The sequence below is a fragment of the Egretta garzetta genome, unplaced genomic scaffold, assembly GCF_000687185.1.
Source record: "Egretta garzetta isolate BGI_Z169 unplaced genomic scaffold, ASM68718v1 scaffold158, whole genome shotgun sequence".
Classification (NCBI taxonomy): domain Eukaryota; kingdom Metazoa; phylum Chordata; class Aves; order Pelecaniformes; family Ardeidae; genus Egretta; species Egretta garzetta.
In genome coordinates this window covers 244,930-258,820 of record NW_009260430.1, presented here as the reverse complement: position 1 = coordinate 258,820, position 13,891 = coordinate 244,930, and the positions used below count along the sequence as shown (strand labels likewise).

The window sequence follows — 13,891 nt, the reverse complement described above, 5'->3', positions numbered from 1 at the left end:
GCGGGGGTGTCTGTGACGGCTCGTGGCATCCTCTGTGCTCGCTCCTGACTTGCTGCTGCAGAAAAGGAATGATTTGCAAATAGGTTTTTTTTTTTATTTTTTGACAACTTGTGCGTTTATAATTTAAAAACCACCTCACCTAATTCCCTCCTGTCTTTTCCGCAGCCCTGCTCGGGGAAAAAGAAGAAAAAAAATGAAATAAATAGAAAAAATTGGGCGCTAAACCTTCTACTCGATGTTGTAACAATGTTGGGGGCTGAAAACGAAGAGAATTGATCGTACCCAGAGGTGCCTCTGCTTTCCCTGAACACTTAATGAGCCAAACGCCTCACTGATCTATTAAACAGCAAAACCCAGACAGCGCGGTTCCTCTGAGGGGACACCTAGATGAAGTGACGCCGCAGTGCTGTGTTCATCGCAGCCTTGGACTCCAGAGCCATGCTATGAATAGCACCTTTCGTCTGTAGATTTTGCTGATAACTAATTAAATCTAATTAATCCCTGCACGTATGGGGAGCGGGGAAGACCTATCTAGGGATATGTCAGCCCGGAAAAGCTGTCACTGCCAGGATGGAGTTAGCCGCTCGCTCGGTGCGTGTTGCCCTCGGTGGTGCAGAATGCTTTGGGGAAAGGCGTCAGAGCTGCAAAGGATGCTCCCGAGGTTCAGTGAGCGCTCGGTGCCGTGAGCAGCGGCCGCCTGGTTTCGGTTTAACGTCCCTTTTCTCCTGAATTGCTGAGAGAGTTCCCCCCCCAAATGCCAGTGCAAAAGCCCAAGGTTGTGACATCCAGCACGCTGGGCTGAGGAGAGCAGAAGTTCCTCCAGGCCGGGTTCCTTGCTCTCGTGGGGACCGGTAGCAGATGCCAGGGGACGAGGATAAAAAATGCTGAGCAACCTCTCCGCTGATGTATCCATGCAGCTTCCAGCGATGAAGACAAGTAAGCATCTGGATGACCCTGTTCAATACCAAGACCTGTCCTGCATGAATGTACCTAATCCCTTTTTTTAATCCATTTAGATTTTGCGGCTTCATATCCAGTGGTGATAAATTGCACAAGTTAATCTTATGCTGGTGAAGGGGGAAAAAAAAATCTTACAGTTTGTCTCCAGCCTGCTGACCCATTTTATGAGCCCGGCCCTGGTCCTTGTTGGGAGAATGACTGCTCCGTAGCGGTGTAATTTTGCCGTGGCCTCTCTCCTCTCGTGGGATGTTTTAGTCCATCTGGCCGCCCGTCCTCCCCACTGGCAGCTTTCGATGCCAGGCCCCCCCAGCCCCCGCACCCATCGCCACCTGCTCGTGCCTTCCCTCTGCTCCCTCGCCTGAGTACTCTCAGGGCTCCAGAAGGGGAGATAATACATTTTTAGTAGCTTCTCTTCCTTGTTTTTGTGGCTTAAGTAGAAACATTAATGTCTAATTTAAAGGGTAGGTTTTACAAGGTTATTTATGGAAGCAATAAGCTTTTTTCCTCCTGTGTTTTAATGAAAGAAGCTGGCAAGAGCTGAAATCTACCTTGTTACTATAACAGCAAAATATTCACTCCCTGGCTTGGACCTTCACATTCAATAGTCTCTCCTTTTTCTTTTTTTTTAGGAAGACATTTAATATCCAATGAATAAAGCAGCAGCAGTTTCTCCCTAGTTGAAGTGAAGAAGACCAGACCCAGAAAGAAAGCAAAGGGGGAAGCCCGTGCCTCTTGTGCAGAGTGAGAGGCCACGGTCCTGGGACCGGCCAGAGCAGCAGGCAAATCCTCTCAACCCGTTATGGTGGTAAAGAGGTGGCATTAATCTTAGACCATTCTTCTTTTAGCTCTGTGCTGTTGTTTCTGCCACAGAAAGCAGCCCCTGCGCTCGCGGTGGGTGCAGGAAAGCAGCTGTCTGTGGGTGCCAGTGTTTGGCAAACTCCAGAGTAGCCATGGGCTAGGAGCATGGATGGGGTCTTGGTAGCCCTGCAGGTTGGATGGCCTGGGGAGTGATGGGTGAGAGCCAGACTTCAGCTTTGAAGATGAGCACGGTGCCCTGCTGTGCGCGGGCAGGGTGTGGGAGCCGGCTGCCCGTGTTGTGATGGGGGGCAATGGGATGGGCAGGTTTGGGGGGGGGAGGGTGTCTCCCCACAGCATGCATTCATGCCCCGAGTGAAGGGTGCTGTGGCCCTGCCTGCCCTCCCGCACCTTATTAAAGGCCCTTTAAAGGCTGGAGCAGACGCACCAGCATCAGCGCCGTGGGAGCAGGCTCCAGGAGACAGCCCGAGAGCTGCTGGCTGAGCCTGCCTGTGCGCACAAGGGGAGCCTGTTTTCCTGCATTTATGGCGTGGCGTGATCAGCAGGACATGGGAGAGAGCGTGCTCCAGGAGAGCCTGGATAGAAGGAGCCTTGTTGGTGCAGCCCATCGCTGCTGCTGTCTTTGCCGCCGGGCTGCAGCGGCTGTTTCACTTGGACAGGAGCACTGGGACTGAGATTTGTTCAGCCCCACTAACAACACCTCTGCTGGTCCTTCATCAGCAGAGAGCCGGCGGCGATGCTGGCCAGAGGAAGACCAGCATATCTCCAGCTACGGGGGTGCCTTCAACCCTGTCTCGCTTAACCCTGTTCCTTCTTGCTCTGCCCCCATCTCTGCATGTGCAGAAACATCTTCTCCCACCTTCTCCCCCTTGGCTCAGACTGTGCTCGGTACTTGGCTATCTGGAGATGGGCAATGCGCACCCTGAATGCTTGCAGAGGAGCACTGATGTCTCCCCTGGTGTCGGGTGCCTGTCCCACCCAGGTGGGTGATGGTACCCCCTGCGGGAAGGCCTGTGCTTGCGTCCTGATCAACAGAAAGGACACAGACATGGCGGAGCAACTCGTGCAAATTGGTGAAAGCCTGATGTAGGGCTCTGCCATGGGGGCAGAAAACCTAGATGGAGCCAACCAAGTTTGCAGCCATCCAAGCAGGGAGAAGGTGGCTGCCAGACAAGAGACCGACAGCACCTACAGCCCCCAGCAAAGTGATGCTGCAAACTGCACCCTGAGGCACGAGCTGCATGCGTGTGCTCAGCCCTCGGAAAGATGAGCCTTGGCACCTGCAGAACAGCAAACACGAGAGCTGGGTCCCTCCTGGGCTGGTGTGAAAATCCCCTCCTGACTCTGCAAGAATTAGCAGTATTTGTCAGTGGCTGTACCAACAGCTGGGTGTTACTGGGCTCTGCACCCCAGCCTGGACTCAGAAGAGCTTGCAAGGCAGAAGTTCTCCCCTCTGAAATGTTTCAGCATCCATCTCTTAAGAATCCCGGAGCCCAGCTATCACCATCTATAAGCTCGCTTCTTAGGACTCGGTGAGAGAAGTGTTTCAATGATTTGCCCTTGGGAGAGAGGTAAGGAAGATGCTGGCGGCAGGGGCAGCCCAGGGCCAGCTTCCCCAGCACGGCGGGCGGTCTGTAAAAGCTGGGCCCTCCTCTGTTCGCCTGCCATCCTACAGCCACAGGCAGCCAGTGGTGTTTTGGGACACCGAGCTCGTTCGGGAGTGCCAAGGCTGCGTGGTCCCACGTGCCAGCTCGCTGCTCCTCCGGGGCAGGAGGCACACACCTCTCCCTTTGATTTCGGACCTTGGCCCTGGCCACGGCGTGCTGTGCTTCTCGCAATGCTAACCTGGGCTTGCTGGATTTTGTGATATTCTGCTGTGGGGGGAACGTAAGCCTGGAAGGCTCTGCTTGTGCTGGCGGGGGTATTGGCTAACTAGCTGCTGGCTGATGAATTGCTGCTAAAGATGATCTAATTAAAGGCAGCGTTTAGCTTACTGCTGTATTAGGCTTCAAATTGAAGCAGAATCTCCTTAGCTAATACAATTTCCTTCCCTTCCCTCACCTCCATCTCTTCCACGTTCTCTTTTGGGTAGGTTTTCTCCCTCTTCTGCATTTCTGAGGTTTAGGTCTTTTATGCCAGACAGTATTTTTCACTCCTGCTTTAACTAATAGAAATATAATTGCACAGGAATCTGATGGTAATGATGGATGTAATCAACCACCTCCACATCCCAGTTCCTCTGCCTATTTCTTTGCTGATCACCATTGCTTTCAGGTCAGCTCCGGCCTGCAGAAAATATCCCGAATGATGGAAATGACTGCTCGTAGCTGCAGTAGGTGTCAGTGCCTGGAGGCAGATTCTAAAGGCTGTAGGTAGTAGCACTGTACAGGCAAACAGCTTGGCACTAACGGAGTCCCGGACTAATCAGTGCCAGCTCTTGCTAATTGCAGCCTGTGCTTCTCCATCGATGGCTGCTGCAACGAGGAAGGGCTCAAGCTGCTCTGAGCCCAGTTTTTAGCAAATGTTGGCTGTGGTATCGGATGTAGACCGCTCTAGGGAGAGGTGGAAGGCTCCTAGGGAAGAGGCTGGGAGTGAGCCACGCAGCTTGCATCAGGGAGCATCTCCTACGAGGAAAGGCTGAGGGAGCTGGGCTTGTTCAGCCTGGAGAAGAGAAGGCTGAGAGGGGATCTCATCAATGCATATGAATATCTTAAGGGTGGGTGTCACAAGGACGGAGCCAGACTCTTCTCAGTGGTGCCCAGTGCCAGGACAAGGGGCAATGGGCACAAACTGAAGTAGAAGAGGTTCCAGTTGAACGTGAGGAAGAACTTCTTGACTTTGGGGGTGACTGAGCCCTGGCCCAGGCTGCCCAGGAGGGCTCTGGAGTCTCCTTCTCTGGAGATATTCAACCCCTGCCTGGATGCTGTCCTGTGCCCCCTGCTCTGGGTGAGCCTGCTTGAGCAGGGGGCGATCTCCGGAGGGCCCTTCCAACCCCTGCCAGTCCGGGATTTTTGAACCATTCACAGGAAGGTAACAGCACAAGGATGGAAGTGCTTCGTCCATCTCGTTGCTAATCAAACCACTCATCCTACAGCCTCTGTGTATGCCCGCAGCTTGCTGGAGTCCTCTGCGGGGAGCCGGCAGAAGGGACGCCGCCCCAGCCCGCTTGGAGAGCGGAGCCCGCACCTTCCCCGCTCCCGGCTGAAGCTCGGCGGTGGGGAACCGGCAAAGCCGGGCTCGGGTTGCCGGGCGCTCCCCCCGCCGGCATGGAGAGCCTGGGCAGCAGCCTGAGGAAGAAAGCCACGGAGCAGCACTACCGGGCTGAGGTGATGATTGCTGGAGAGCAGCTGAGGTAGGAGGGGATGGGGCCCTTCTGCAGGCTGGGGCAGGGCAGTGCCCAGGGTGAGCCCTGGGGCTCGGCGCTGCACCCCGTTAGCACCACCCGCAAAGCTTTATCCTTCAGCAAGTGCCTTCCCCGAAGGTGCCACTGTCTCCCTCTCCGCAGCGTCTGCTGATCCTTCCTTCACCCACCAAACCAGAGCTGAAACAGGTCCTTTCCCATATTCCCTTCTCCTGCTGCTCCGCTCCGGGCATCTCCCACCCTTCACCTCCAGGCACTGGGGACTGGCGGGTGGTTTTAGATGGCAACAGGGGTTTTTTTTTTAATCCCTTTGCATCCTCCCCTACACCCAGACCCTGATGTGGTGACACTGAGTAGTGTCCCCAAAGTTCCTGGTCCCTGGCTGGGTGGGGATGACGCTGCCTCTGGGGGTGCTCGGACTTTTGGGGGTGATGTGGGAGCTGTCCCATGGGTGCCATGCACCTGAATTGTTTTGCACAGCAACGTGTAGGCTCTTCTCTCTCTTGAAAGTCACTTTTGGGAACTTCTGCTAGTTTGTAGTCCCAGTTCTTGAGCAACTTCTGAGTTTATTTTTCTTATCAAGACAGAAATATATTCCTCTATGCCAGAAACCCGTGTGGCTGAGCAAACCTGTTCCTCGTGTGTCTGGGGTCAGAAACCCCCCTTTCTTCTGAGCATGCAACTGTAGGCTCTTCTAGCTTTTGAGCAGAGTTTGCTTGGTTGTACCTGGAGCCATTCTGCTCTGTTTTGAAATGTGGGTGGAAAATAGGAAATTTATCCTTGGATAATGCAAAGAGCCCAGAGCCCAAGTTGGCTTGCATCAGATTCGAAAACGAGCTCTGTGTCGCTGTGTTGTCCAGTCTCCGTGAGCCCTGCTGGAGCCTTAGCTTTATTATTTGTGCTGTACCAAGGATTGATAATTTCCAGCTAAGGATTAGGGCCCTGTCTTGAAAACACAGCCAATGTCCAAAGTGTCTGGATTTTACATACGTACTGATGGTTAGCTACATTTTCAGTCTGTTGTCTTTCACAAATATTACTGTCCTGGCCCCAGAAATTAAATCTTTTCCTTGGGTAGCAACTGGGAGAGCTGCTGTTGGGGGTGGAGCCTGCGTCAACCTTTCTGCCTTTGCGGTGTTTGCAGTCGGTATTGTAAGCAAGGCTTTGAAAAGGAGCTTAACCTCCTTACAGGGAAAAGCAGCAGCTGATCTAAGAGGGCCTCGCCTCCTTTTGATAACTCAGTGCAAGAGATGTAAAGTTATGATTTTTTCCACCTTGTGGGCAGGGCAGGCTCATTCATATTTCCATTTCCAGTCTTTTATTCCTCTGGAGTGACTGAGGTTTAAAATGGGTCCCATACCCTGGGCCAGAAGAGGAGGTCAGGTATTCAGGGAGAAAATAAAATAAGCAAGATGTGTTAAAACTGATCAGTGCGCGTGCGAGGGGAGTGATGCGGCTTCCTCACACCTTTTGCAGGACGGGAGCGGGCCAGATCCTGGACCATCTGGCGACTGTGACTGTCGGGAGGAGAAGGGGATGTAAAGATCAGTTTGTGAACAGAGCTCTTCTAGTGTGCTGCACGCTGTGCTAGTTCTTATCAGCAAGGTAGAGGCATGGTACAGATGTGACATTCTTCTGAAAACCAGGAATATTGATTCTTTTTTTTTCATCCCAATATTTGTTTGGAAGCTTGACTTCTCATTGTCCGTGTGAATGTACCCCGAGCCTTTAAAAAGGATGCTAAAAGCCTGAAGGGAGGCCAGGTTTCTGCAGGGAGAGAATATCTTTCCGTTAGCGTGACTGGCATAAAGTTGAATAGAAAACCCCAAATATATGTACTTTTGGGGCACCCATTTTTCTTCCCCCTCCCCTCCCCCGTAGCTGGAATGCCTTGGGAGTTCCCGGTTAGGGGGCTCCCAAACCCTGAGAGTTTTCAGACCGAGCCCATTGCAGCAGGTTGCAATCTCAAACTGCTTGCTCCTGTTCAGTTTGCTACCCCAGGGCGATCCTGATGCGGGTTATCTCTGCTGGGAGGGGTGATCGGAAGCACAGCCAGGCGGAGGGGAGAGGCGAGAGCTCTCACCTCGGAGGCTGGCGTGTGCCGACACCCGCTGCGGGGAGTTGCTGTTTTGCAAACACCGCAGCGCAGGGAGCAGACCTGATCCGCCTTTGGGCGGCCTCCGCTGCTTCACGCCCCTGACCTGCTCTTGAAGGGCTCAAGCTCTTTGCTGCATGGCGAAAAGCGGGTGGATTTCATCCAGCAGGATTGTTCCCCTCTGCCGCTGCGTTTGTGGGTAACGGGTCTCAGCGCCAAGGAAGGACCCCAGAGTACCCAGCGCTCACAGGGATGGAGAAGTGGGGCCTTTTGCTGGTGGCTGGGCACACAGCAGTCACATCCTTCTGCTTCGGTCTGGGCAGGAGCCTGTTCCCAGTACAGAAAGACTGGGAGGAACCGCTGGCCAGCACGGGGTGTTAAACCCCGGGGAGGAAGGTGAAGAGGTGGACACCAACCTGCAGCTGGGCTCCTCCTTCCCCCGCAGCTCCTCTGGCTGAAAGGAGAACCAAGCGATGCAGAGCAGGGCATGCTGAGTGCTCCAGTCTCTGTATTTTGGGGATCTTACAGCCTAGCAGGTAAGGTGTTAGTGATATGAATCTTCCTGGGGCCTGGATGCCCAATAGGTAGCAATGGGGAAACTGAGGCAGAGAGGCTGGATGATGCTCAGGCAACAGCAGATGGGGCAGGGCTCAATGTCTGCGCTGTGCTCCCCTGCTTTCCCCCAGGTAAGGAATAAAGCAGCGTGAGAAGGGGCCTCGCCATCTGCCCTGCCTCTGTAAACCCCGATCAGCAAACAATCATCGAATCACAGAATGGTTGGGGTGGGAAAGGACCTTAAAGATCTTCTCGTTCCAGGCCCCAGCCATGGGCAGGGCCACCTTCCACTAGACAAGGTGGCTCAAAGCCCCATCCAACCTGGCCTTGAACACCTCCAGGCCTGGGGCATCCCCAGCTTCTCTGGGCAACCAGATATAACGCTGTTGTATTTACATAAAATCTCAAACATTTGTTTTTCCCTGTTCTCCACTTCCTGCTCTGCCTCCCCGCTATTGTATTTAACCAAACAAACCTTTGCAGTTCTTTACAGTTCTTTGGCTTCCCAGCAAGTTTGCAAATCCCTCTGAGTTTGGTTTGGCCGGAGGGATGAGTCTGTTCAGTGTCAGGATGTGCTTCCCAGCCAGAAATAGCTGCACAAGCGAGGGGTGAGGGAACGCTTCGCCAGGGATGGCTGGGAACAAGACAGATCCGACAGGAATCGAGGGGAGAGTGGATGCTGTCTGCCTGCCAGGGTCCCTTCGCTTCCATGGGGATGCTGCTTTCCAGTCCATCAAGGGGGAAGAGGAGTTTTGGGTCTTGAGCCTCTCCCCATCAAAAAGATGAAGATGATAATTTCCCCTGGTATTTTGGTCTTGGGTTTGACAGGGCTGCTATCGCAGACTCGTTCCTCACCTCTCCCACTGCTGGTCTTTTTGTTTCGGACACACAAGCTTGCATGAAAGCCGCGCTAGTGTTACAGGGCGTTGTGTGTTCCTGGGTGGTATTCTCTAAGAGAGGCCCAATTAGTCATTTCTAATTGCAACAAATGGCTTATCTGCACAGAGATATTCTGGAACAGCTCCAGCCCTTTGAATTCACGCCCTGCTGTAATCTCAGCTTCTCAAGTATAGGCAAGCCCTTGTGCACTCTCTTCTGGGTATTCCTCATGGTCAAGTGAACCAGCCGTTCCCTAATGACTCTGTCAAGCTGTATTAATCACTCTTATATGTAAAATGTGCTCACTAAATTTATGTCTTGGACAGAAAAAGTGAGAGGAGAAGGAAGGTGTTCTCCTACGCAGAACAAAACTGTGATTTCAGCCACTGTCCAAAATTTTCAGAGGTGCCGAGTGTTTTTTCTGGATACTCAAACTGAGATGCTGCTAAAGAAAGAGCTCGTACTTTGATGCTCTGGAAATTGGGCTCACTTCAAGGTGCATAGCTGAGCATGCCAAAGTTCTTGGTCCTGACCAAAGTTCTTGCTCCTGACCAAAATCTTGGGTCCACAGGAGGTTTGGTGGCTCTCTGTTGAACTCGGATCTCTTGAAGTGGGGATGTCTTCCTGGAGGAATCGTGGGACACTGTGTGACGTGGGGGTCACCAGGTGAACGTCTCTGGGCTGCATTATTCGAAAGCCCAGCCTTCATGATCAGGATGACCTTAAAAAGCCTATCATGAAATTTTCAGCACTGCTGAAAGTGAGGACTGGGAAGTAGACTTGCGCTTGCCGGGATTTCTTTTTGAGATTTAAGTCCCTTTTTCCTATGTGTACATTTAAATACAAGCAGGAAAATAAAGCATCTCTGTACCACCACAGGCGTGTGAAGCTCTCCCCTCTCCCCCAGAACGTTCTGGTGCTTTTGCAGACTGGGCGTGCAGCAAACTGGGCTTTGCTGAGCCTGTTTGTGGGGGTCGTTTTGCCCGAGTGTGCCTCTCCAGCAGCTGTTTTGCAGATATGCTGTTGTGGCTGTTGCTGCCTTTTACTGAGCACTTAGTTGTTTGTTTGTTTGTTTGTGGTTTGGTTTTTTGGTTTGGTTTTTTTTTGTGGTTTGATTGTTTTGGGTCCTTTTACTGAGCACTTAGTTGTTTGTTTGTTTGGTTTTTTGGGTTTTTTTTGTGGTTTGATTGTTTTGGTGTGGTTTTTTTTTCTGTAAAGATAGGAGCAGAAAAGATCCTTCGGGTGACGCATCTTTCCAGGGCCATTTGTTTGTCCTTAACCGCTGCGGGAACGCAAACCAGAGTTAATATCCTTGAAAGATCCACCTTGGCATTTGAGATGCTCGAGGTCTGTTTACATGGGTAGAAGGCAATGCACAGTCCCTCAGGGAGATGACCTGCTGGAAAGCAGCTCTGCTGAGAGGGACCTGGGAGTCCTGGTGGGCGACAAGCTGACCATGAGCCAGCAATGTGCCCTTGTTGCCAAGAAGGCCAATGGTATCCTGGGGTGTATTAAGAGGAGTGGGGACAGCAGATCGAGGGAGGTTATCCTCCCCCTCTACTCTGCCCTGGTGAGACCCCACCTGGAGTACTGTGTCCAGTTCTGGGCTCCCCAGTTCAAGAAAGATGAGGAACTCCTAGAAAGAGTCCAGAGGAGGGCAACTAGGATGATAAAGGGACTGGAGCACCTCCCCTACGAGGAAAGGCTGAGAGAGTTGGGCTTGTTCAGCCTGAAGAAGAGAAGACTGAGAGGGGACCTTATCAACACATACAAATATCTTAAGGGCAGAAGTCACGAGGATGGAAGCAGTCTGTTTGCAGTGGTGTCCAGCGACAGGACAAGGGGCAACGGGTGCAAACTGAAACATAAGAGGTTTCAGTTGAATATGAGGAAAAACTTCTTTACTCTAAGGGTGACAGAGCACTGGAACAGGCTGCCCAGGGGGGCTGTGGAGGCTCCTTCTCTGGAGATATTCAAAGCCTGCCTGGATGAAGTCCTGTGTAAGATGCTCTAGGAGAGCCTGCTTTAGCAGGGGGGTTGGACTGGGTGATCTCCCGAGGTCCCTTCCAACCCTTGCGATTCTGTGATTCTGTGAGATGTTCCTGCTCCATGTAGGCCCCTGTGAGTTCTCGGTGCAGAGCATCTATCGCTCTTGGGATTGCTCTGGTTGGGCAACTCCGACACCGTAAAAGCAGAACCTTTTCCAGTACAAGAAAGCCCTTGGCTTCAGCGTAAGCCCCCGATTTAGAGTTTGGGTTCTGAAACTGTTTGAAATGTGAACACACACAAGGACTCGGGAGAGGAGCTCCTTGGGTTGCTGTGCAGCAGCGGGCATCCGGAACGCTGCTGGGAAAACACCGGCCTGCCGGAGGAGCAGGGGAGTTGTGTTTGTAACTGCTGAAGTGACTTCAGCTCCTGATTCCCCAGGTTTGTGGGTTGGTTTGGTTTTTTTTTTTTTTTCTTTTGTTTGTTTGTTTGGTAGGATTTTTTGTTTTTTCTCTTCTATTTACACTGCTGCGGACCTCCGTTTCAGCGAGGTTACACGGGATGAATAATGATGCCTTTGTAGTGACCTTGACAAAGAAACCGTTTGGTTACCCAAAGCAAACGCATGTGAAAGCAGCACGCCGGCTGCCAAGCGGGGAGGGTTTGGTTCGTAAGAGTCGGCTCTCATGTTCCAGCAAGCATTTTGCCCTTGTGTTATTCTGCTTTTATTATTTTTTTTTTTTTTTTTTCCTTTGAAGCAGTAAACATGTATGTGGGGTAGGTTTTGGCACCTAGAAAACTCATAATATTGCATTACACGTCCTTCCTTAAGATTTTTTTTTCAGCTGGAAGCACCATTACAAAGCACTCATAGTTTCACTGGCTTTGTTGTTGCACCATCGTACATGGACTGGTTTCCAGAGGGTGTCAGCTGAGCTGTTCGGAGACGCGGTCGGTCTTACATCCTTCTGCGTCTGAAGGACAGAGTTTGCCTCCTCGTAGCTGATGGGGAAACAGTAAACAAGGGGGAAGTGGGAAGACCACAAGGACGCCCGAGCTGTGCATCTTCCGCTGCCCTGGGTCTGCGGGAAAGAGGGCGAACCTGTCACAAACTTACAGGAAAGGAGGTCCAAGACACTTTAAGAGGTGCTTGAAGACCACTTAATTCCCATCCTGGCAATTGTTCCCAATAGAAAAGCTTCAGAATATCTGTATTTCTAATTTATTTTTTTTTTTTTTTTTTTAATCCTAGGTTTTAGTAGTGTTGTTTGCTGAAGATCTTTTTTCTTCCTCGCCCCGGATCTGTGCAATTTCTGCAGTATTCTGAAATGTGATTAAAAAAGACCCGTGGGGGAAATAGCATTCTCCCAACCAGTCTCTGTTCAGGCCTTGTGTGATTATGTGTTATTGTGGGTGAGCGTGTGTGTGTGTGTGTGTGGATATATATATATGTGTGTGTGTGTGTGTGTGTGGATAATATATGTGTGCTGCTGCGTGTTTAGCTGGACAGCTGTCGTCTCTGCTCTTGTAAATCCACGAGGATTTTCCAAGCATCTGGGAAGGGAGGAGTAGGGAGGATTTCAGGCTTGTGATTCTGCAGAGAAGCAGCCAGCGCTGTATTTTGAGGGGGGGTGTGTGTGTGTGTGGATATATGTGTGGGTGTGTGTGGATATATATATGTGTGTGTGTGTGGATGTGTGTGTGGATATGTGTGTGTGTGGATATATATGTGTGCGTGTGTGTGGATATATATATATGTGTGTGTGTGGATATATATGTGTGTGTGTGTGGATATACATATGTGTGCGCGTGTGTGTGGATATATATATATGTGTGCGTGTGTGTGTATATATATGTGTGCGTGTGTGGATACACATGGTCTTTATAGACTCCTGCAGACTCTTGATAGCAATAGAGTACCGCGGGCTGAGCATTTCATATCTCTACCAAACACGCCTCTAAACCACCATCCCACTTGTTGATTATTAAGGAAAGAAAGCACGGAAGCAAGGCCTGCGGGTCTTCTCCCCCCGCGGAGGGGTCGGGGCGCGGAGCCGCTCCCTTTGCAGTTGCTGCTGCCTGGGTCTGGCTGCATGTTGACAGCGGGCTGTGAAATAAGGGAAAAAGTGAAAAACTCTAAAAATAGGAGGCAGCTGGCTGTTGTAGGGCAGCCGGTTCTGTTCAGGTAAAACCCATCTGCGGAATGACTGCTGGTCGCTTGTGGGGATGAATCTTCCAGGTAGAGAGAGTAAAATACTGAATATAGGCTTCAGTCTTGGAGGGAGGCCAGTGAAAGGCGAGCCCAGGAGCTGGCGCTGCATGAAACCCTTGGTTTAGTTTTTTAGTTACCTGGAAGGTCTGAAAATACAGGGAGTTATTTTGACTTGGAGTAGCGTGAGCATTAACGACATCAAACAATTACTAAACCTTTATTCAACAGAAGTTTTTATCTTAAGCCTTTTGAGACCCCTCATATTTGTAAACCCTACAGTATAGGATAATCCCTTATTATCGGAGAGATTTTTAGGGTATTTAAAACTTCTCGCATGGTGCCTGAAACTGTCCAGCGTGATGTGGTCTACACATAACTTCTTCAAAAAGAACACGAGGAGGTGAGGCATTAAATAAAAAAGGGCTGCAGTGATTAATACCTTTGTAAAATATACCAGCCTGGGGCAGAGCTGTGAATTGAAATGAATAATTTGAAGCCAGCAACATTCTGGAGTTACAGAGGAGATATTAATTAAACATCTCCCCTCTGAGTCTGCTGCATGCGCTGGGCATTTTCCAGCGTTAGTATTTTGGGAACAGTCATGACTACAGGGCAGAAGTTTGGTTCCTGGACAGATCTGCTGCCAAGCTGGGTTGGTTTTGGCTTGAACACATAGGATCTCTGTGCCCTGTGGCTTGCTCAGTTGCTACGGTCCTTTTAAAAGTCAAAGCCATACTCACCTGGGTAACCTTCACCCATATATATCTTTCCACTGGAGTCCCAGACCAGCCATAACGTCAGGGTTTTCAGGATAAGACGCTTGTTGCTCTGGTAAACTCTGTCCCAGTCTATCCCAGTTTGAACCAGAAAATGTCAGGACTGTTGTCCGCTGTTGCTGGGTCCATGGGTTAGGAGGCAGTGCATGGGATCTACCTGGCACTCGTCTCTGAGACACGCAGAAGAAATGAGCGCTCCCATGACTGCTCCCACCTTGAGCTCTGACTAAGGCTGTGTCCCTGGGGGCAGC

At 51.1% G+C, this 13,891-nt stretch overlaps 1 protein-coding gene across 1 annotated transcript in view; it reads left to right on the top strand.

Moving 5' to 3' along the window:
- Nucleotides 1-5,042: 5,042 nt before the first annotated feature.
- The window catches only part of LOC104130627 (DEP domain-containing mTOR-interacting protein), a 19,564-nt gene continuing 10,715 nt past the window's right edge, over nt 5,043-13,891 (top strand). The window contains exon 1 of the mRNA XM_009643688.2: nt 5,043-5,128. Coding sequence (XP_009641983.1) covers nt 5,043-5,128 — 86 coding nt within the window. The remainder of the gene's footprint in view (nt 5,129-13,891) is intronic.